Raw genomic sequence first — 23,955 nt, 5'->3', positions numbered from 1 at the left:
TTTGCACATCAATTCAGCATAGCTCCTCAGGACACTGAAATTCTGATGCTCAGTGTAGTCCCTATCTTATAAAGTTTTGTTGAGAATAATCTTTTTAGATCGAATCCAACTGAGCAAGAATCAGTGTCAGCACAAGGACACTGGAGGGATGCTCAGTGTTACTGCACTTCCTCATTCAGAAGACTACTCTGGGATATGCATCCTGCTAGTTGGGCTAAAAAGTTCTGCATCATAATGGTTGTGTAGCAGAGTGTTAAAGATTTCACTGGTGAAGAACTATCTCCCAAGCTGATGAATTATGCATAAGCCTTCCAGAAGCCTCATTGTTCAAAGATCCCAGCAGCCCTTGGCAAAAATTGGTAGGCATTTATGGGAAAGCACATAGTGAAGTCCTGGATATAGGACATTGCTTCTATCCCGAAATTCCCAATAATGTTTTCCTTTATTTAAATTATGTTCATATGCATATGTGTGCCAATGTAAGTCCCCTGCAGCATTAATGTCTGGCCTGGCACTATAAGGCTCCCAGAAAAGTCTGGGAATTGATATTTGGCCTGATCAAGACTGCACTAGAATGGCTTGGAAGACAGATGCAGAGTCAAAGGAGGTGATGGGAAGCTGCTACTGCTATGATCTGTGACTACTGCTTTTATTCCTTCATGATATATCTCCTGCTAGGTGTGAGCTTGTCTCCTTCACTTGGCCCTGTTCGCTCCAAAAGATCATAACATCCAAATGTTGAAAGACAGCACTGAGCAAGCCTCAGCACAAGCAAGTTCCTGCTATCTTCTCTGTAGTAGAAACATTTAACAGTTATTCAAAGGCATCCTACTTGTACTTCCACATCTAATAATTATAGCTAAGGTGTGGGTTTTTCCAATTCTAGTTTTCTAGTTTCTAATTCTTTTTTTTTTTTTCCTTTGAAGGTAATCCTCATCTCCTTTTTAAAATGAGATCCAGTACCAAAGTTTAATGTGGCAATAGAAATGTACATGTATGATTTTCTCTGTGTGAAGACATTCAGTAATGCCATGATGCTTAACAGTTTAACCAGACTTTCTCCCTGAAGCCATACCTTTGTATTACTCTGTAAAATTCAAGAAGCCTTTCACCTAGTTGGTCCAAAAAAAGCCATTCCAAAAATTTATCCTTATATTGACAGTATCTTGTTTGACCAATCCACTTCTCATGAGAACATTTCAGCTTAATTTTGGGCAGCTGAAGCTTAATTTTAAAAAATGCTTGAAAAAGATCCTTACTGTTCTCAACATTTCATTTTTTTACCTCATTGTGTATAGTCAAAGATGATTTTTTATATATCAGAAAGATTGTTATAAATCAGCATTTTGGAAATCTGATATATGCAGTTTCTGGACTCCATATTACAACTCTGTTCATCACAGCTGAAAAGGGCCATTAATGCTAACTGACAGTATCAGCACTTTTCTGGCTGCCAAACACCCACACCGTTATTTTTCAGTAAGGCTTCAGGAAGAATAATTTCTTCAAACACCATCATTTGCATGGAAAGAGGTGTCAGATCACAAAGCTCAGTGGATGACCTGGATCTCTGCATCCAGTATACCACTAAAATATCTATTGAAGCCATCTATCCTTTGGGCAATGCCAGATTGACGAATCTGGCAATTCAATAAACAGCTAGACAAGTATGGAAGCTAATTATAGAAGGTAAACGGACAGTTTAGACATTAGAGAACAGCAAAATAGGAGTTGTGTACAGCACGGATACCTACAGTCTATTCAACTTAAGATAAAATGGGCTACATTGTAAAGTGAAAAGATTTTTAAAATTCATGCCAGCTGACACACCAATTTTTGCTTCACTTAGAAATAGAAGTCTGCCTTGATATAGACATATCTTTTTCACACCAGTAAGACAGAATCCAGTCAACCATACCTGTGAATTTTAAGGAGTGCCAAATACTGTTACGGCAAATAGCAGCCAGACTGGTTCACCTATAGCTATGGTTCCGGGCTGTAGGTAGAACCACAGAACATATAGCTGGAAGGAATGCCCAGGAAATTTATAAAGCGTCCCATATTTGCAGTCTATGACTGCATACTAACAGTATTTAGTTCTAAAATATTGCTGAGCATACAGGGAGGAGAACGTATTTTATTTATAAAGTTTTCAATTATCTATTTTAACATCACTGCTATCATTTTACTTCTACTACCAGGGAGTAAGAAAAAGCCAGCTCCTTCAGGTATATTTCAGATCTCCTTTTCTTTTGTGATTTCCTAGACTTCCTCTGACTGTTAATGTTTATGAAGGTGCCATAGAAGTCAACCTTTTCACTACTGATTTGTGTCCCTAGCATGCATCTCAGCATGCCTCCCTGAAAAGCACTCTAAAATCAGCACAATCCAAAGCCAGTTCATACAACTGCTGAACTCATAGATGTTACCATTACTTTGTCAGACAGGCAACAACAGTTCCTGCGTTAGTGAATCTCCTCTTTCCCCATACCATTCTTTCAGATAGCACCTGAAGCATGCATCTCATTATCCAGTGAGACTGTGCCTGTATAGACCCACTTAAGCATGGGGCTGTATTTGCCTCTGCTACACGCTGCCATCTTCCAGGCATCCTCTTCTAGCTATGAAAGTTGGTTTTTTTTAATCTGTTCACCTTCTTTTTGCATTACACCATCTTTTGTGCTCCATTAGAAGGTCATTATGGGCATCCACTTGTTTACTTCTTGAAGGAACATTCAAAACAAATGTATAAAGGCTGTACCTTCTGCATGAGACCCTCTCCTACGACACACAGGAAAAAAAAGCAGCTGTTATTAGTGGATTTACAAAAGTTTTTTTCTTTCTTTTCCTTTTCATTATCCATCTGATTATATAGTTCTCCCCCTACCATGTCACTTGTCAGATAAGACTGCAAGCACCTTTCAGCAGGAACTGTAAGATCCTTTTGTTCTTTTTTGTTCTTGCTTTATTTTACTATGGGACCTAGCAAGGCTCAATCATGATGGGAACCTACTGATGTACCTCAACTTCATTTTTTTTTTAATATAACCCCACTTACAGATAATGCAGTTCAAGAGACAATACAACATGTACCCATAATTACCTTCTGATTCCAGTCTGGCATTCCCAAAACTTTGTTTACGCTAAAGAGGCTTGTAGCAGAAAACCAGCAAAGATGTCCCAGTAGATCTAAGTGTGATACAGATACCAGAATTTCCCATTTCTGTGTGGTTTTATGTTTGTGCCAAATGGGTAATGTTTACTTTTAAGATGTTTTTCAGTCTTATCAGTGCTTTTGCCCATGGGTGGTCTTGTTCTGTTTTTCTAGAAACTAGCATGACATTACATTTATTCCAGGCAAAATACTGCAGTACATTGATCTATCAAAAAAAATTAATCTGAAACAAATGAAGTTAGTGTTACAAGATTGGTTAGAAAGGTACAAAAAACTTCCCACTCTCATTTTATTATATTGATATCTTCCATATGACTTGCTCATACTTCATTTCTGAAACAAAGATATACCTCATTTGCTGGAAACTAACTGTATAATTAAGTCAATATAAAAGTTATTAATGTGATGCCAGTATTATTTTGCATTCTATTATTTCATAAAAGTCACATAATTTCTTTGTCCATAAATCTATTAATAGTGTCATATTTTGACTCATGGCCAGCACTGTTCCATTCCCAGAATCTAAAAGAGCTAACAGTTTTGGATGGGGATCCAAAGAATAAAACCAAGGCTAATTACCTTGTCAATAAAACTGTTATATTAATATTAGCCAAATTCTGTTTTTTAATTGAAGGAGATTAAATCAGCTAAGTCTATTTGCTGTGGAAATTTAGGGGTTGCTTAAATGTTTAAGAACACAGTCTAAAGGTTGAATGTCCCCTGCTGTCACATAGTTGGTAAAAAAAGAATTTGGGTTTTTTCCCTCTCTCCTTTTTCACATGTTCTTTGACTGGGACAGAAGAGAAGCAATCCTTATCACTGCTTTTTGTATCACTCAATCGAGAGATCTCTCTGTGACCTGCTGGGTTCACTCTGTGTCCCTCGCAACAGCTTGACTTCCTGCTCTGATATACACACACTTTCTAGAGGGCACTGCAGGCACTATCTTAAGTAATTTGGAATCAGTAATGAATTTTGGGACTCACTGATGTGAAAACCAAGCAGATGCTTCAGATTTCCTTTCAGACTCATTGGAAAAAAATCTGCAGATTAACCTTTGTTCCCCATTTTTGCTTCTTCACACTACAAAGTGAACTCCATCCCAAAAATTGAGACCATTATCTCAGATTTTACTCCTCTGCATCTCTGGTCTAACATATAGATACTGTTTAGAAATTCTGCTGCTACTGCTTCTTTAGTTTCTGCTGAATGCATCCTCTTTCCAGCTTCCAAGGAAAAATGTCTTTTTAGAAGTTATACCATACTATCTTTCTCTGGTCTCTTATACATGAATTATATTCCTTCATCTTACAAAAGGCTGCTCCTAAATTCTACTCCATTGTCCAGTGTTTTGATTCTGTTATCCCCTGCTGAACGTCTCAAAAAATTTCTGGTATAATATTATATTTAAGCTTTTAATTATTATTTTCAAAACTCACTCTCCCTTTCAAAATTCATCCTGCCTCTCATGCTACATTTATTACACCAATGTTCTGAAGATTCCAGATAATAGCAGAAAAAACCCAAATCACAGCTTCCTACATAAAGTACCTTAGACCTACCTTTCGAGTACCCTATGCTATTGATATTGAAGTCTCTTTTGGAAAACTGACTTCTACAATGACATGAACTCTGGTAAGCCAGGTAGATACATAAACACACAGTTCACATGCATTTCATTTTACCTCTCCCCTGCCTACTTGCTTATCCTCTGAGCATGACCCTGTCCTCATATAGCCTTGGAATGGGTGGCAGTGGGCAGCTTAGTAAAGGACACTGCTGCTAATAAGGCTAAGCTTACACTTTGCCCTAAGTGGCACTATAGTAGCTACCAGCTATGAGCTTTCCTCATCTGAAGGTAACTTTTACATTGTTAAGTATGGCGTTTCAAGGACAGCATTCACTGGGAAAAGACAGTATAATTGGTAATGTTGCTAGGTACTGTTTGAGCCTTTATTCTTTGCTTTCTCATGATACTAATTTTCCTCATGAGGGCAGGCGCAGAACCCAAATGGTGTTAAGAACAGCATCGTTTAGTGTATTGACCCACCTTGCTGACTTAAGAGCTATTATGGAGTTTAATGCTGCATAGAGGCCAGGTTATACAGCAAACTTTTAAATTAAGTCCGAGTTTTAGAAGAATTGATGTGTTTATTGTCCTACTGGAGCTTGTAATTTTGGTCAAATTTTCTTTGATCTTGGCACTGTTAAAACATTAAGCAGAAGAATTATCTGATCTATGTGACTGTACCTCTGAAACAAATTAACTCCATTACAGCACTACTATGATTATTAATAATGTAATCTTTTCAGTAATAGTGCAATTTAAGTTTCATTTAAAATTATGCCTTAGGAGTTCAAGGGGAGCAGCAAAGCCAATAAGGATCACATTAAGCCTCTTGTTTCAATGTGTGAGAAGCGTCATTTAAATTTTTCAAGCCAAGTCTTGGCACTGGCTTGGGGGAACTTGGCTCTGCTCAAAGGAACAGCCTTCTGTCAATGTCAAGAACAATCCTGAAGAGTAAAAACAGTGAACACAGAAGGCTGCACTGAACCTCTGAGTTAGAAACAAACAGTGAGCAAAGATTAACATTTATCTGAGTCTTCTATTTTTTTCCTCCATTGCAGACATATTAACATGTATGCCATGACTTCATGTTGCTATGTACTCTAGCAATGGAACAGAATAGCAACAGGGAAAAAAAAAAAGGAAATCCAAGTATATTTTAAATTGAACTCATGTCTCTGTAGAGAAATTTAAGTATCTATTTTTTGGTATAAATCTTGGAAAATCTCACAGCCTGACTATGACTTGTGCAGCTATGTTAACTGTTCAAAAGATTTTGTCAATCCTGTATGAAATATTTCCTCATCTCCTAATTTTGAAGTTTAAAGTACAATTAGGTGACAGTTTTACAGCTTTGACTGTAGGAGGAAAGCAGAACATACAAGATGTCAGTAAATTTTAAACAGGAAGAAGCAAGTTCTTGTATCTTTATGATAACGATGTTTGTGAAAAGTACAGCATTAGAGAATAAAGCTCTTTTCTCCAGAGGGCACTGGGAACACGGTGTAAGTGTCTGAGCATCTCGACATAGCCTCAGCAACCCTGATTTGAATTACTGCCTTCAATTAAAAAAGCAGATGGTCATTTCTCCATAGTCTACTCCCTGCTGGTCCTAGTGCTAAATGATGCAGGTGCAGTTCTGTGGTATAGAAATACAAATACTAAATTTTATTGTCAAACACATCTTCTTGTAAAATTAACCCTGCTACAGAAGGTTAATTGCTTCTGTGGTTTCAAAAATTAATGGTTATTTGTCCTTTTGAAGTAACTAAGGTAGGGGAGTTATCTTCTAGTTTTTGTGAGGCTGTTCCAGAATATTTCCAAACATTTTAAATTATCGCCATTATATTAAAAAAATATCATTTTACACCATCCTTTATCCTTTAAATGTGAAAAAGTAAAGAAAATGGTATAGTAATGTGATAGTGACAGTTTGTACCCCATCATCATAAAATGGGAGCTCCCAAGCAGAATTCTGTGAAACACTAGTTGCCCACAGAATACTTGCAGTTATTTCTTGGAAGGCTGGCTAGTCATACACTGCTGGCTTTAGTCCTTGTTTCCAGCTGTTATATCACATGAAAGACAACTAAAAATACATTAAATACTTCTCCATACAAGCAAGCTAAAAAATGCTGCAATAACGTTAAGCGCTGAAAGTAGAACTGTTGTGTTCAAAGTTGTGAAGAGAAGCAATGAAAAAAAAAATTTACAATTTCTCTGCTAAAGTGTGGTCTGTGATATGGCAAGAGAAAACGCTGACAAGCTTCAATTTCTGTATTTCGGCATGTTTTGGATATTCAAAACTGTATCAGATGTTCAAGGCCTCAGTTCAATGACAGATATAACCAACATTTTCTGTTATGGTTTGGCCTATGCTTATATACCTCACTGAAATCAAAGCCCATGTGCCAAGGAAATCATGTATTGACAGCTACATCAGGTGTTCAGAACAGACAGCAATAGATGCTTCCTAGATATTAAATATGTGGAAATTTAATAGGCTTAAGGTGATTCCTTATAAGGAAGTAAGACTGGAAGGTGACACTAATTTGAAATACAAATAAAATGTGCAAACACAAATTAATGAAGTGATGAAAACTGGGAGGTTAGAGTGAGCTGCATTTTCTGCATTTGTTTGCCTGCCTACTGACAACAGTAAATTTATATCAGATTTGAATCATATTGAAGATTCATCTCACACTTCCTTCATATATTTTTTTTTATACTGTGGTCTCAGTGTAACTACACGTTTTAGGTTGTTTTGTTTTGGTTTGGTTTTTTTTAAGCCTGATTGTTCCCTCAGCTGAGAGACTCCCACGCTTCTGATAAAAGTAATTCTTACAAACAACTCAGCTTGCAAAATGTATTATGCTCTGGGGCACTAGTATCAAGGATGCCTCACCTTAGACCAGTCTCCCATTCTCCAGACGTAGCATTTGGAATAGTCCTCACAGTCTTCTGCTTCTTTAGGTCTTGTGGACAAAACACATTTCTTGCGGGGATTGGTACACCTCACGGTCCGATGCCGTACTCCCTTACCACATTTTACAGAGCACTGTTGGAAAAAGATGTTTTTCAGGTTCTACAAAAGTTGCAGTTACCCCATTTTATCTGCTTTTAATGTTCTCTGACAGAATAACATAAATATTTCAGTACATCAGTGACTGTCTGACTTCCAATCTTCAATTGCATAGACACTGGATTTGTTAAAAACTAACAAATAAACAAAAATTCCTTATGGGGCAGAATGATAATTTTTTCACTTTCAGCTAAAAATATATAATTAGATCAAAAATTATTTGCTTAAGGGAAAACTAGGCTTTTGGATAAGAAAACACCTGGAAAGTTATGATGAAGTGAAATCAAAATGTTATATGGAAAATATTAGGCAATCTCTGTTCTATGAATGGAAGGAAATATAATGAAAGAAAATCTAAATAATGTTCATAATAAGATATGAAGCAACTTCAGAAAATCTCTCCTAGTGTCTAACAGGTCTTTTCTGGGAGGGAAAAAAAAATGAAAAAGTAAATATTCTAAACTCTGCAAGTATCCAGTGTGAATTTGAAAATTCGAAGTCTCTGCATATACAGCATGTGAAAACTCTCTTCAAGTTGCACAGAAGGTCTTAATCTATGTTTTTTCCACCATTCCCACTTACACTGCCAAAAATTATGCCATTTCCTTCTCAAAACATTATCACTGCTTTTGATCATCCCACTGCTTGCAGATCAAAATTCTCCTTTGCCAAGCTGATTATAACTGCAGGAAGCAGTAATGGCTAGCTTCCAATATAATGGTGATAGTAGGAATGGCCACAAAAAACACCTCACTCTTCAAAATATATTTATTGCTTCCAACAAAAACATGCTCAATTATTTCTCCTCCCTGAAGTAAAACAAACCAACCAACAAATCTCACATGTCTGAGTGAATAATCTCACAACCAGCTCTTGCATTGTAAACCAATGTGTACCACACCAGGAAATGCTGCTATTTACTTCTCATATCTCTACCTTAGCATCTGCTTTTCATCTTTGAAAACATTCCCTATGTCTTAGCTCTTCCTTACTTGGGAATCAAGGGGTGTTGCTGAGCAGAGGAGCCCAAAGAAGGGACTACATCCACAGTGAAAAGCTGATATTTGTATTTTGAACCCTGAGGGACCCATCGCACCGCTTCTGGTATGGGAGGCAATCTGAATTGCCTTTGCCTTTCCAATGGAATGAGAAGCAGCAAATAACCCCTTCGGCTTGTCCAGATGGCAGTGATAAAAGCACCCTTCTTCCTCCACCATTAATTATTCTTAGAAGTAGTATAGCTTTTTAGAAGAAGTAAGCCAAATGGACATACACATCAAAAGATCTTAAATAAAGCTTTCTGAATAATAAGACTACAGCCTACACTACAGCCATGCTTCAGGATGCAACGTATGCAAAATCATGTTATTTACAAGCTCTTTTGTGCACTGCTTGGCTTGTCTTGGAAAAAGAGGTGAGAAGAGATAGGAAGGGAAGAAAATGTTCTTCTTTACAAGCAGCCCCCTCATAGCCTCCCTGAAGCAGAATAGCAGCAACCATCTACTGGTCAACATCCCTTGGTACAAAAGTGGTTCAGAGATGATCCCACTCCGAGCCCAAGGTCTGGTAGCTAATAAATGATGGCCACGATTCCATTTACTCCTAGTTACCTACTACTACAGTCACAATATACTTGATAAAACGTGCTTGAAAACTGGCCATTGTTCCAGGACATTAACTAGGTAAAATGTAGTAATTCTACATGACTGGTTTTCCTAGTCCTTGATCCCTTTGCCAAATCGTTGCATGAGGACCACGAAAATCATTGGGCTGAGCTGTGCCACTTGACACTGAAGAAATCATATTCCCAGAAAATAGGCAGAAATAATCACTATGAACTATTTGTATAAATAAATGCAGGACCTCAGACCAGACTCCTGCCTCCCACACAGTCATGCAGTCCTGGCCTTCACAGCGCTGTGCAGAAGCAGGCTTTGGCCCAAGGCAATCTCTCTCCCTAGCTCTGATCAGGGTCCCATTTCTGAGCTGCTGTGTGCAGGCTACTTGTCTGTTCTGGGTCCCTTTTCCACATGTCCTTGAACATGGAGTCCATTCTGTCATCATCCATCTGCAAAGAAATACAGGCAGTGCAGTAAGAAGAAATCAGGAAGGGAAAAGTACCATCGCATCATCTTACTCTCTTGCTTACCAGTACACACACCCAAGACATACTTGCATATTTTCTGTCTCCTTTTAACTTCACTTTGTTAATGGACTACTTATTAATCTAACATTTAAAAATAAATAAGGTGTTAACATTCTTATAATTTATTTTCCTAGTCCATCGTCCCTATATTTTCAGAGTACTCTCCTCATTATAATTCCAATTTAAAAAATTCTAAAACGCACACACATTTTTAAGATGACAGATCACTGATCAGCCTGTCTGTTATTCTCTATCTATATGACTATCTATATGTCAGGTGCATGCCCAGCATGTGAAGTCCAGCATTCTTTGAAAATACTCAGTTACAAGATAGAATCCCTCCTGTGTGAAAGGCTTGTTGCTCTAGAGGAAATATAAGACTTCATGTTCTTCAGGGTCAGGCCTAACTCAGGTTGTGTGATTTAAATCACAGCAGAAAGGAAAGCTGATGCATCTTGGCAGAGCCCGCATATCTGGAGAGCAATCACTCAAGAACATAATTTTTCCCAATTGTTCTGTAGCTCCAGACTATGGCCATGTGCCCTTAAAAATCAAACAGTCCTGTCACTGATGCAGTACAAAAGTGTATCCCAGGAGACTTAGACTGCAAGGGGGATTTTTTAGGAAACTGATATTTAACAAATCTTTTCCAACCTTCTGTCACGCATTTGTTGTAAGAAAATAAAACATTTAACTGAGATTTTTTTATTATCAGTCCAGAGACTCAATTTACAAATCACAGCCTGTCAAGTTAATGCAACAGAGTTTAAGATACTTCTTCAAGTGCCAATAACAACTAGTCATGCAAGTGTATCCTTTAGTTATATTTCTGTTGAAAGCTAACAATATTTGTTTTGTAATCGTCACTAATACTGTATTAAAAATTGGACATATGTTAAGGATCATGATATCTTTCTACATTTCTCAGCACAACATCTCTGAATACAGTTAGCAACATTTGAAATGTTTAATATGCTGCAAGAAGTACAGAACATTGAAAATTTATAGCTGACTGCCTCAGAAAGAGGTCAGACTATTACATTTCTATGTACTAAGTGCACAGTGATGTAAATAAAATAAAGATCTGCTCAAGTATGTATATAATGAAATACAAATAATGCCTCCAAAGTGTAATGCCCTAGTCTGGGGAAGTCCAAACCTCAGTGATTTGGCCTTAAAATGCATCATACCTTGCATTTTATCAATTTCAGTACTTCATCCTTTTCAAGAAAGCTATGTCTCTTGGTTCATTTTATGTACTTTTTCAACAATATTTTAATTTTATTTACTTTGCATTGTTTTCTTTAAAAATACCATCCTCCTCTCGTCCAGATGGCTGCAGTAGATCTATCCAAGTGCTTACTCCTGGGGATGCTAGCCAACTATTGCTAGCTGCTCTCCCCTTCCTTGAAAGTGCACACAATACTTTGCGACTTTATTCTTAGCTTCTTCACTGCCATATGGAAAAAGGGTGGCAAACTGAAATGGGTGACTGTGCCAGTCTGGCCAGCCAGAGCAAGGAGCAGGCTGCCAGCTCAGCTGCAGGGACACCAAATAGGATAGGCTTTGCAGGGCACAGGTTGCATGCTGCAGCTGCTTCCTGGGGTCAGATTCAGAGGAAAAAAGGTCCTTCTGCTTCTTCCACCATTCCAGTGTCAGAGTCTAGTTCTGCCTATTGATCCCCATGCAAAGGGATGGGGGGAGAGGGAGGAGAGGAGTGAGGGGAAGGCTATCTATACTTCAAGTTGCATCCATGTAGAAAACCTGATTAAGTTAATTATTTATTTATTTACTACTTAGTGCACCCAGAGCTTACCCACAGCTTTTAAACGAGCAAAGCCTTGACTGAACAAAACGCTAAAATATATCATTAATTAAAAGCACAGGATTAAATCCATCTTCATATGAACAGCACTTGAATTTCAATTTCATAGTACATGTCAGTCTCTGAGAACACTTCCTGGAGAAAGTAATGAGCTGCTTTATTGCAGCTCTCTTTCATTAAAACTCAGGAGAAACAACAGCCAGTGTTTCTGTTTTCCCGATGTTTTGCATTATAACCTCTTGGATGTATTTATTTACTGCACATGCATTGCCAGAGGCAGTCATCTCTCTTAGCTCCTAAGATTTTTACATACAGATATTACAGTTTAGTTTAACCAAATCACTATTACCTGGTCTGGCATGGCTGCTCATTGCACTTGCGGATCTGTGGTTCAGGTTTTGTTAAGTATTTGCACTTCTTGTTGTCCACGAGACTGATATTCTTGTTCATAATCTTTGTGCAAGAGACTGTTGTCTTTCTTTCACCTAATGAAAAATAAAGCAGGTGGGGAAACCAGGAATATGCAACTTTGTTAAAAAAAAAATGGATAATGGTATCTTTATGAGGTATAGATACTTCATGTACAGTTTGGCTAAAAGAACTGTAAAACCTCTACAAGAAAATAAAAGCCAACAGGGAGCCCGAAAGAGATATTACAGTTTATAGGCAACAATGTGATTTTCTAGTCCAATTTTTGCACATTGCTGACAACAGTTTTGCTGCTTCATTTGTATAATCAGTCATAAGCCAAACCTTTAGTCTTACTGGAATAATTGTTTCTCAGCCACTGAGACCCCAGCATTGACAAAAGCTTGCAGAGGAATTACATAAAAAAGTATGGTTGTTAATTAATATATAAAATAAGGAATGACAAGTCCATCTTGCTTCAGTTTAGTAGTTCTGCCTAGTTTAACAGTATATTAGTAGGCGTGGCTGGCAATCAGCTAAAGGGAATCAGAACATCCACCCTTCAGTAAGGAACCTGCACTATTATGAACTAGAGAGGCCACATAAAATTATTTAGGGAGTTGGTTACTGCCTACATGCGGATGTGCTATGTTCTGTACAGAAACCTTGCCCTGATGGGTGGGTTGAAGCCTGGTGTCTCTTGAATCTGGAAGTGTTAGAAATCAGAATTCAACGTTATACCTACCGTAAACAGTAATTTGCAATTAGATTGGAGTCTAATTTTTAGAAAACTAGCAATCCTTGAATTAAAGATTTTAATTAGTAGAAAACAGGTTCAAAACCATTTATTCCTGTGGTTACATTTTAATACTGTTTCTATCTGGAAGTTTACGGACAAAGAGGGTGTGTGCAGGAGCAGGGTAGACGTAAGCACGCAATGTTCACCAGTGGTCAGAAATGTGCCTGCGGATGGAGCAGTTAAGTTATAAATGCACATCATGTGTGTGACCACCACTGACATTTTATACAGCGCTTGTGTACGTGAGAGCACATGCAACTAATCCATCATATACAGCGTCTGAAATGTTTGACAATTCTGCATTTATGTCTGCATCTGTGTGTTCATATTCTCTCACACACAAAGAAAGCTTTTCTGCAACACAGGAGGTTGCAGATCAGTTACATGTATAAACATGCAAACCCACATGGCTTCATCAATAGTTTCATTCTGACATACGCTTTAGCATTTAAGCAAAACTACTGAAAACTTACATTTTGTAATTCATCAAAATATTGATGTTAAAAATTGAAACATTTATACACAGTACAAACTGCACATTTTAATGTCATAAATGCCTCATATTTAAGCCAAGAACTGAAAGAATAGTTAAAATGGTTTTGTCTAAAGAGAGAAAAACCCTTCACTTGTATTTTGGAGTGTTTGCAGTAAAAACACCTTTTATGGAACTTTGTATTAACTCAGCTATTTTAGACTATAACATAAAATGAATGTCAGTTACAAGATAAAAATATAATAAATAAACATTACAGTAAAACACTTAAATATTTATTTAAGCATTAATGTAGAATAAATTCCCGACATACTGCATTTTAAGTCTTCTCCAGTTGATAGGTAACTTTAGAAATATTTGGGGCAATAATGAGAGATTGTGGTGGCATTTAAATTATTCTAAAAATACTTCAGGAAACTGTAAAAAGCATGAAAATTCCAAGTGAATAGGAACACACTACTAAGAAACAGAGGAAGCTACTAGCACCACATACAAAATACTTTCAGGGAAGAAGCTTTCTTACCAAACCACAAAAAGCATGTTTATGGAAACTACAGTAGTCTGTCATGACATCAGGATTGTTCACAGAGTCAAAGGAGGTAGAACACTGTGTTCCTTATACTGCTGTTATGAGAAAGTAAAGTGTTGCCAGGCCTTATTCAAATCACAAGGTGTACAACAGTTTTCAGAACTGCTGATTGGAGCAACCATGACTGTCAAGGTCATAAGCAGGAACGACAGGTATCAAAAATCAGTACAGTATTAACAGTCTATGCCTGACTAATTACACAGGTATGAACAGATCTCTATAGGTTGCATTAATTAAAAAAACTCTCAAGTTTTTTTTCAGTGTAGTTATCTATCCATCTTCTAAACAGCAGTTTTAAAGGATTTTGTTACAGCAATCCTGTTCATGTTCCAGTATTTGTTTTCATAATCGTATTTTGTTCTTCCAAATTCACATTTTTTATGGTTTATAAACATAAACATAGGAAAAATTACACATCAGCATACTAATATCTGCTGTTGTAATATTTGTTCCATATGTTTCTGGATCATCCTCAACTCACGTTACTAACTGTACATATTTGATCTGAGACTGGGGTTCAGCTTTTCTGTAGTTTGAAATGTCTTTTACAGATCATTTATCTTCAATAGTTCCAAATATGGAGTGGAATGCAGATGAACTTTCTATTCTTGTTCTAGCTCTTGCACTTGTATTTCTTCTTGGAAACTGTGTCCTGAATTTGCTTTGCTAATCTAGATTTTGTTCCTTCACTACCATCTTTTTCTACTTATTTTATTTGGTTTGAATCTTTTCCTAGAGTTATCACTATTCTTTTAATATAATCAGGAAGCATGAAGAATGTCCACCGTTGTATGGAATCATACAACCACAATGAGGATATTCCTATTAAATACAACACATCATCAGTCTTCAATATTAATACACCATGTGTTCTAATCGAGAGAGATATTTATGTATACACACAGTGTATTATACATATATATGCATATTGTATACACACACATACATATATTGCATATTCTGTATATACAGGCATATTGCACATAAATATACATTTTTAATATTGTGTGTTTGTAGATTATTTTATTTTACCTCCTCCACATACAGCGTCACAGTCCTCCCAGCCAGAATGAGTCCACATGAAAAGAGGCTCTGGCACTTTAGAGCTCTGATTCTCAGGAGGTGGATCGAGTGGGATTGTGTACTCATAGTGTAGACCATAGCTCTGGTCATGGAAGAGCAGCACCTACAAGATACAGAGAAGAAAACCTACCTATGTAGGCAGACACTGTGCAGAACAAACTCTGAACTGTCAGGAGATAATCTTGAAAAAGCATGACAGAATGACTTAATGCCTTATAGCCCTTAAATCCTCTTGATGGATTTTGTATAAAAAATTAGAGTATCCAAATCAAGACAATGGGAAAAACTATTTTACTTAACATAAAGGTCAGAAAGCTCTCCATGTGAAATAACCAAACAAAAATCACCAGAAATCTGGAGGATGATTATGTCCTGTGATTTCAGTGCTCATAAATACAGGAGGTCTTTCTTAGATGCATCAGATTTAGAACTATTTTAGATATACCAGACAATTTGTACTTGAAGGATTTTGAGTTGTGAAGTACTTCCGCATAATCTCTCCCTTGTTCTTTCTGACGACTATCAACTTCTCCACCCATACACTGAAATGCATCAAAACTCTACTTCTTCATGGAGAACTTGATGATTGCAATCATGAATTGGTGAGGCTGTGCTATAGTCAGCCAGGACAATAAACATCTGATATTAATTTGAATCCCTCTCCTTAAGTAGCACATCAGCTTTTATGACGTTTATAAGAAAGCTGAAACCTTTCATCCTGCCTCAACAACATAAAGAATATTCTTTGATTTAAGTGCATTTTTTTACAAGTGGGCTGACAGATCTATATAGATAACCAATTTTATATATATATATATATATATAAAAAAGCAGGTGTATCTTACATAGATCTCATTATCTTCGGAAGCCTGGAAAAACACTAGTTACCATGCTATCATAGGAACCAGGTAAAAAATCCCAACCCATATTGTCATACCAGTAAATGTAAAGGTGATGTTGTGGGACCTTTGGCTGATATTTTCTCCCAGAGACCTCTCCGAACATAATGGACAGTGGTCCCAGCAATATTGTATGTTCCTGAATGCTCTATCTTCCAGTCACTATTGATTGACTGTTTTCCAGCATCTCGAAGAGCTGTAAAATATACGAGAAAAGACTGTGTATATCTATATATCTATATATCTAAGTACATACATATATATTTATTTGTATATATATATATATAAATAAAAGGTGTCTGTTCAGTAGTGATTTGGGTCTCCTTCCATTTCCTGTTTGGACAATTTTATAAGTAGGTGAAATCACCTAACTGTTTGCAAAGGTATTTATGAATCCTGCTATACATGACTTTCAGTTAGAACATGCTTCAGAAACACTTTGTGGAATAAATGCTTGGAAAACCATGTGTGTTTAACATTACTTGAAGTTAACATCAGTGTTTTAATGCCTGAAGAGACTGACAGACTCCAGCATAATTCGTAATTTGATCACTGAATTAATTTAAGGTAAAGGAGCCATTCTCTATTCCTAGATAATTTCTACAATGCACACAGGCATGGGAAACAAAATTTTCAGAAACCTTCAAGATTTGTGGAATTAGGCTAAAACTGAAAACATTCTAGTTCAGAATTCTTTCCCCTCTAATAACTACATTTGCCTTTTTCACCTTTAAATGTGACAAAACTACAGTCATTGTACCTAAACACTTATTTTATACACACTCACGACAAATCTGATGCTCCTAACAAATAGGAGAAGCTTGTTCTTTTTGGCCAAATCATTCCTCTTGCTGGCCTAATTTATATGCAAAAGCATCATCAAATCAGGTAAGATATATTTCACACATTGAGAACACAGGATTTTACAATAGTTTTCTATAGTAAACAGAATAGATGCTTCTGTGAAGGACTTGAAATTTTACTTTATTTTACTTTTTGTTGAGATCATGTCTGAATAATCATGTGAAGTAGAATATACTTAAAGTCACCTTCTGGACAAAAAGTTTTACACATTCCTCTTCATTGAAAGTGCATGTTTGGCATCAGACTGTTGTAAGAGAACATCAACAGTTTAAGCCTTGTCCAGAATTTCTTTTTTTAAGTTGTAAGTTAATGTGAGTCACTCCTGTAATCATCTTCTCTCCTATTCATGTTTATACTGTTTATACTGTTATGTTTTGTTTCTATGGGAAACAATGGCAACAGGTCTATGGACTGGCAGAAATCCAACTGAGTAAGACACCACTGATGTGCACCACTGCGGCACTGTGTAATAAATATTAAGACTATAAAATCCACTAACACTGTAGAACAGCCCTATACTAAAAATAGCCAGTGATTTTACAAGATTTAAAAATTGCTATTTTAGGTTTAAACATTCTATTATTAATGGTAATTAAGTTCTATTTAGTGTTTAAACTGTAGGGGCCTATCCTCTTCCCAGTGTAGAAACAAATGTACTCAAAAGTGCCGAGGTCTAGTTGGGTCATGCTGCTCAGATGGAGCATCATCTTCCCCCTGGAGAGCAGCAGACGTTGCATCATTTTGTTTTGTCTTTAAAATGAACCTGTGTGCCACAGCACACAAACATGTGCAGGGGACTGGAATCTCAGCCCCAGAATAGAGAAATATGCTAGATCTTGCATTTTCTGCTTTCAGATTCCTCACTTCAGCCACTGGGGTTAGATGAAGTAAGAAAGGGTATCCTCCAGCCTAAAATTTAGTCTTGGATTCAGGCAGTCCAGCTTCTGTTCTTGACTCTGTCACACCCATATTGTAAGCAAGTTCACCGAGTTTTATTCCATACCACACATGCACTCCCACTCTATTTAGCTTTTGATAGAGAAGGATTTCCTGTACAAAGTAATGCAATACAGGAAGAAAATACAGCACACAAATTTTTCTTCTCTCAGGCCATAAAACAAATCAAGCAATACATATGCAACTAAAAAGACAAAAAAAAAAAACTTGGACTGGGGAAACCTACTTCAACTGTAACCAACACCAAAATTTCAGTGCTAAAACAAGGGACCTAATTACAAGTGTACCTCTGCAGAGCAAAAAATAACCATTATCACAATGACAGTTAAGTGATGGTGATGAGTGAAATGTATTCTTTAATTACTGTACCAGGGATATACAGTCTTCCAATGTGGATAAGGTGTAAGAGGTTACACAGCCATAGAGATGCAACATTTCACAGTCCAGCTATTGCATCTCCCAGTGCTCAGTGTGAAGCAACAGTGTCCTGGTCCTGGTCATTCCCTTGGTAAATCTGTGCCTAGTTCCTGGTTTATTTTTTTTCTATGGAAAACTGTAAAATACTACACCACTGTATTAACTTTGAAATTTTTGCTTAAGTTGAAATTTTCACACTTTACAGAGAGGTTAAGAAAAAAGCCACTTGTACTGAAATAAGAGGGAAGTTGATATATTTGTGAATTGTGAATTTTGCCTTTTGTTCTGTGCGAAATTTAGTCATGCTCTCCAATGTACCAAAACAATGTAATTTTGACTGACACTAATTTTTCTAAAAAAATAAAAATAAAAATCTGAAATTAATTTCTAAATGCTAGTACTTTCACTGATTTCTTTTGTCAAGGTAGTCATTGTTTCATTTCCATTCAGGTTATCACGTGTTCCCTTCAATCCTTCTTAAGAACATTAAGATTTAAGATTTGAGTAACATTTTAAAAATTTCAACCGAGGTAAGGCTGACTGGTCAGTAGTTCCCACGGTCCTCCTTATTATCCCTTTTAAAAATGGTGCCATATTCCCTTTTCTCCAGTCACTGGTGACTTTGCCTGACTGCCATGACTTATCAAGTATCATGAAGAGTGGCTTGGAACCGTATCAGCCAGTTCCCTCAGGACCCTGAGATGCATCTCATCAAGTTCCATACAGCTGTGCATGTTCAGGTTCCTCACATGGTCTCGAACCTGATCTATGATGGGAGAGACTTCATTCCACTAGTCCCTACCTTGGTGTTCAGGGACTTCAGAGATGTGGGAAGAATGTTTACCATTGAAACTGAGACAAAAAACTGCTGAGTACCTCAGCCTTCTCCATATTTTTTTGTCATTAATTCTCCTGTCTTATTTATCAGGGGGTGTGTTTGTGTGTGTGTACATTTTCTTTAATCTTTGTTTTCTGACTAACATACCTGTAGAAGCCCTTATTTTTCTTTGTATTCCTTGCCAAATTCAGCTCCAACTGTGGCCTAGCTTTCCCGATCCAATCCCTACATAACTAAGCAGCATCCCTATATTCTTCCCAGGGTATATATCCCTGGTTCCACTGCCTATGAATTTCCTTCTTCCACTTTAGTTTGACCAGGAGGTCCTTACTCAGCCATGCTGGTCTCCTGCTTTCCTTGCCTGATTTTTCACATGTGGGAATTGAGAGATCTTGCAATCTAGGACAAATGTTCTTAAAAAGCTGCCAGCTCTGTTCTGCCCCTTTTTTTCCTGAGGGCAGATTCCCCGGGGGTTCCATCCACTATTTCCTTAGACGACTGAAATTTTGCTCTCCTAACATTCAGAGTCCTGATTTTAGTCTTCACCTGGCTCATACCCCTCAAGATCATGAGTTGCACCTGGGCATGATCACTGCAGTCCAGGCTGCCACCAATCTTGACCTATCTAAATAGTTCATCTGTGTTGGTAAGCAATGAACAAGGTCCAGTTATGTTGTTTCTCTGGTTGGGCTGTCTATCACCTGGATTAAGAAATTATCCTTGATGCGCTCCAAGAGTCTCCTGGTGCTGTGCTGTTTTTCCAACAGATGTTGAGTTACTGAAGTCCCCAAGCAGAATTGGAGCCTCTAAATGTGACACTTCCTGTAGTTGAAGTAAGAAGGCTTCATCAATAGGCTCCCCTTGGCCCAGCAGCCTGTAGTAAACACCAGCCATGAAGTTTTCTTTGTTGGTTTGGCCCCTAAGTTTTACCCATAAGTTCTCAACCTGTTCCTCACTGTTTTTCAAAGATAGCTCTGTGAAGTCAATCCAGTTTTTTATATAGAGGACATTTGTTTCATCTTGATGTGAAATAGTTTCAACAGGAGTTAGTTGTTAACCATCTTCTGTGGCCCTCTATATATGAAAGAAAAACAAGTTTAGTCCCAGTGGACTGGTCTTTGCTATGGGACCAGGTCCTCAACTAGATGACCCTGAAGTTAGAAATTACACAGTCTAAGGATTTGCTCCAAGGTATTTTAAAACTATTAGCATTACCAGAAATGAGGGATTCAAAATTTCATACTGTTTGTCAGACCCCACCTGGCTTTCCCACACCCTCTACCCCCAAAATGTGGTCCAACATGCTTTTTTTTTACTAGGAAACATATTTCATAAAGGAATCAGACAGAACACAACACACCTATGGACGTGATACTTATAGGACAACTGGCAATTACAATGTCAGGCAGCGTTAAATTGAAGGTCCGAAGGATCTATATCCCTGAAGTGGTTTGATAGCATCTTTGAGAATAATGATACAGTTAATCCACTTCAGTTCAGCTGAAAACAAATAATTTCTCTTTTCCAATTAGCACGAAAAATTTTCACGTTTTATATTGTAACTCATTTGTATAGTTATATACCATTAACTGATCTTATTAATTCATTGTGGGGCCTGGACCTGTCATGCCATTATACAAGTGTCACATGAATGAGCTCTCTAATCTCCTAGTCTGGTGTATCTCTCACACAAAAATTACATAATCTTCCTTTTTGTATCTTACATAAAGAACTTATTTTGAAAAAACTTTTAACACCTGTTAAATATAAATGAAAACTTAGGGACAGAAAAGGAATTATCTTAGACCACAGGAACATAGATAATGCTTGATAGAACTTTTTTATAGCTGTTCTTACAATAATTTTTTTAAAGTAACTGACAATGAACTAAGTCCCATGTCAACACAGTTACAAACAGACAGGGTTATCACTGCTAGTTTATTCTTTAAAAATAAATGTCAAAATTCTTTCTTAAAAATTGAATTCCAAATCCAAAATTAATAAGCATACATTTTAAGAAATATTTATCAAATTAAATAAACACTCTTCCTGCCCTTTTAAACTGCTACAAGTAATTCCTATTCCTGAATGCTATACTGATGAAAGATGAATTACAATCTCTTACACATTTTCTCATAGAACTTTATTAGGGAGGAATACCTAATGCTTGGCTATGTCACTGCTCCTATCTCCCCACAGGGGAGAAGAGACAGTACAGATCTCAATAAATCAATTGATTCTGTAAATGAAGTTGCAAGTTACATGTTATCTTTTCTCCTAGGATGCCAGAGCTTCTGTTACTGTGGTGTATGTTGATATACCTCAGATAAAGAAGATATCTGAGGTGTTCAGGTAGAATTCCTCCAAAGATTTGCTTCAGCAGCACTATCACCCAGTGATGTTAATGATGTGGGCTGTAGTTTTACTAATCACTTTAGCAACACCATTACAGCTTCCAGGTCATAGTGACTCTGCTTTCTGACCACCAAGCAAGTCCAGAGACGGCCATTTCATTTTGACACCCTCTGTATTTGACCTGTGCTGTACAACAAGGATCAAATCTTCCCTCTTTTAAGTTTAAATTAGCTTCTAGTTTGTATGCCACAGCTCTTACTGTATACCGGATTAAATTGTGTTTACAGCTATATCTCTAATCATACAATTATTATTTCTATTAAGTATATATTATATTATATAATATACATTACATAATAATATACACATATATGCATATTATTCTACACAGAGTCATTATTAATTATACTTAATAATAAATATTTGTAATAATAATCAGTATAATAATTATTATACAATTATTAATCACATAATGAGCTATATTATTTAAAAACCTTAATCCTAAAATGTGTATATGACAATTAGCAAAACAGAAATAGTGTTGGTCTGTATCAACTCAGGTACAGAAATAAAAAGTACCATGCAACATAAAATTAGCATCCAGAAATATAAGATATAAAACAAATCAGAAACACAAGAGAATTTAATCCGTATTACTTTTCACATTTTTAATCACAGTATTTTGAAGAATATTCTTTCTAAAGATGAGAGATTTATGCCTTCTCCCCAAAACTTTTAAGTTACTCCTATTAAGAAACATTCAAAATGTTACTCCTTTTCAGTTCAGATTTTTGTGCTTTCAGAGTAAATCTCCTAGAAGTGAAAAAAGTTTAAATACACTAGCAAAAAAGAAAAAAAAGGTGCAATGAAAGAAGTTTTAATTCAAAATATTGTAACAGACCTGCTCCTGCTTCTCCATAAAGGCTTAACCAAAAACTATTGCAGTGAAATACTGGCTGATTCTCATTCATACTGACATTAGTGAAATTCAGAAAAGTGAAATTAAAATGACAAGCAATTAAGAGCCAAATATGTGCTAGTTAGAACCTTCCAAAGATAAGCAGCATGACTGATATTATTTCATGGCCATAAAAAGCATTACATTCTTTTTGCCTTTTGTAAGGTAAGGGATGAATCAGTTTGCTACTCGTGAAAAAGGAACTAATTTCCCTAAATACAATTCCGATATTTATTTATTTTTGAACTATTTAAAAAATAAAAAGTAATAGCATTTCTGTTGCCCACATATGTTAACACAGTAGACACAGAGAGGAAAATAAACTTGTAAAAATTTCAAAATATGTCAATAAAACTTCAGTTATTGATTTGACACTCTTACATATTATGTCTATGGTCCATTGGGGAACAAAGAAATAATCCAGATCTCTAAATGATTTGTGATATCTTAACAGGGCAGGTGCAGACTCCATGATAAACTAAGACTCACCCATTGATAACTTTAAGATTCACCATCTTCAACATTCTCTTAATTAAAGTACTGAGAAAACTCAGGTTAAAAGTTCCTTAAAATGTAGATATTACTTATAAGCAGAACTAAGAGTAGTAATCAAACCAGGGAATTTTTCATTTCACTGTCCTATTTCCCATATTGTCTCTCTCAATTTAAACTTAGGCAATGCATGAAATAGCCCCAGTTATGTTCTTTCATATATTCACTTAAATCCTGTAAAAATAATAGCAATAAATTGTACTCCCCTGCACAACAGCTTTGGAACTCATTAAAAGAGAAAATTTTTATCAATTAAAGAAAATTTTATAGAAATGGAAAAACCAAAAGAAGTATTCATTGTGATTAAATTTGTCCATTAAAAAATATAGACAATTCCAAATAATACAAATAATATTTTTCTGCTCGCTTAGGCTAATTTTAGAACTTTTGTTTGTCTTTGTTGGGGATTTGCTATATGTTGGTCAGTGTGGTATTTTTGTTGTCTGAGCACAAGTTATTCTGTATTTCAGCATAAAATTGTTTTCACTAGTTTTAACGTGAAGTATTTTCCTTGCCACTTTCCACATGAAAAACTAAAAATGTTAAAGTATTCCGCATTTTTCATAAATCATCTAAATACATTCTTTGAAACATTCTCTAAACAATATATGATGGGATAAAAGTTCAAAATAAAATCTATACAAAGAATGGTGCTATAACCATTCTTTTATTTTGTTATTTCCACAAAATTTCTTTAGACATATTCTTCACCTTTTAAAATTTTTTTCCACTCAGAGTTTTGTTTAATCACAAAAGTATGTTTAGCTAGCAGTCTTCAGTGCTGACCAAAACAGGATATGAACACTAAAACACACATTTACCTAAATAACTGTGAGCTGGTTTTTCTTCCACAACTTTGATTCTCCTTGCTCCTGCAGGTATCACCAAAGCTTCCACATAACCTAGACATGAGGCCAGATGTCCCAAGTTAAATACAGATGGGTAGAA

The 23,955-nt window shown here is 36.3% G+C and overlaps 1 protein-coding gene across 4 annotated transcripts in view; it reads right to left on the bottom strand.

Moving 5' to 3' along the window:
• Window positions 1-23,955, bottom strand: part of ADAMTS19 (ADAM metallopeptidase with thrombospondin type 1 motif 19) — a 148,084-nt gene that overhangs the window by 12,696 nt on the left and 111,433 nt on the right. For all 4 annotated transcript variants that reach the window (XM_074931477.1, XM_074931480.1, XM_074931479.1 and 1 more), the window contains exons 16-21: window positions 23,829-23,909; window positions 16,105-16,262; window positions 15,117-15,270; window positions 12,145-12,280; window positions 9,688-9,892; window positions 7,648-7,800 (exon numbers count right to left, since the gene is read on the bottom strand). In XM_074931477.1, the coding sequence (XP_074787578.1) occupies window positions 7,648-7,800; window positions 9,688-9,892; window positions 12,145-12,280; window positions 15,117-15,270; window positions 16,105-16,262; window positions 23,829-23,909 (887 nt within the window). The remainder of the gene's footprint in view (window positions 1-7,647; window positions 7,801-9,687; window positions 9,893-12,144; window positions 12,281-15,116; window positions 15,271-16,104; window positions 16,263-23,828; window positions 23,910-23,955) is intronic.

This window comes from Athene noctua, chromosome Z (genome assembly GCF_965140245.1).
Source record: "Athene noctua chromosome Z, bAthNoc1.hap1.1, whole genome shotgun sequence".
Lineage (NCBI taxonomy): Eukaryota > Metazoa > Chordata > Aves > Strigiformes > Strigidae > Athene > Athene noctua.
The sequence above is the reverse complement of the archived record's forward strand: the minus strand, read 5'-3'. Positions and strand labels throughout refer to the sequence as shown.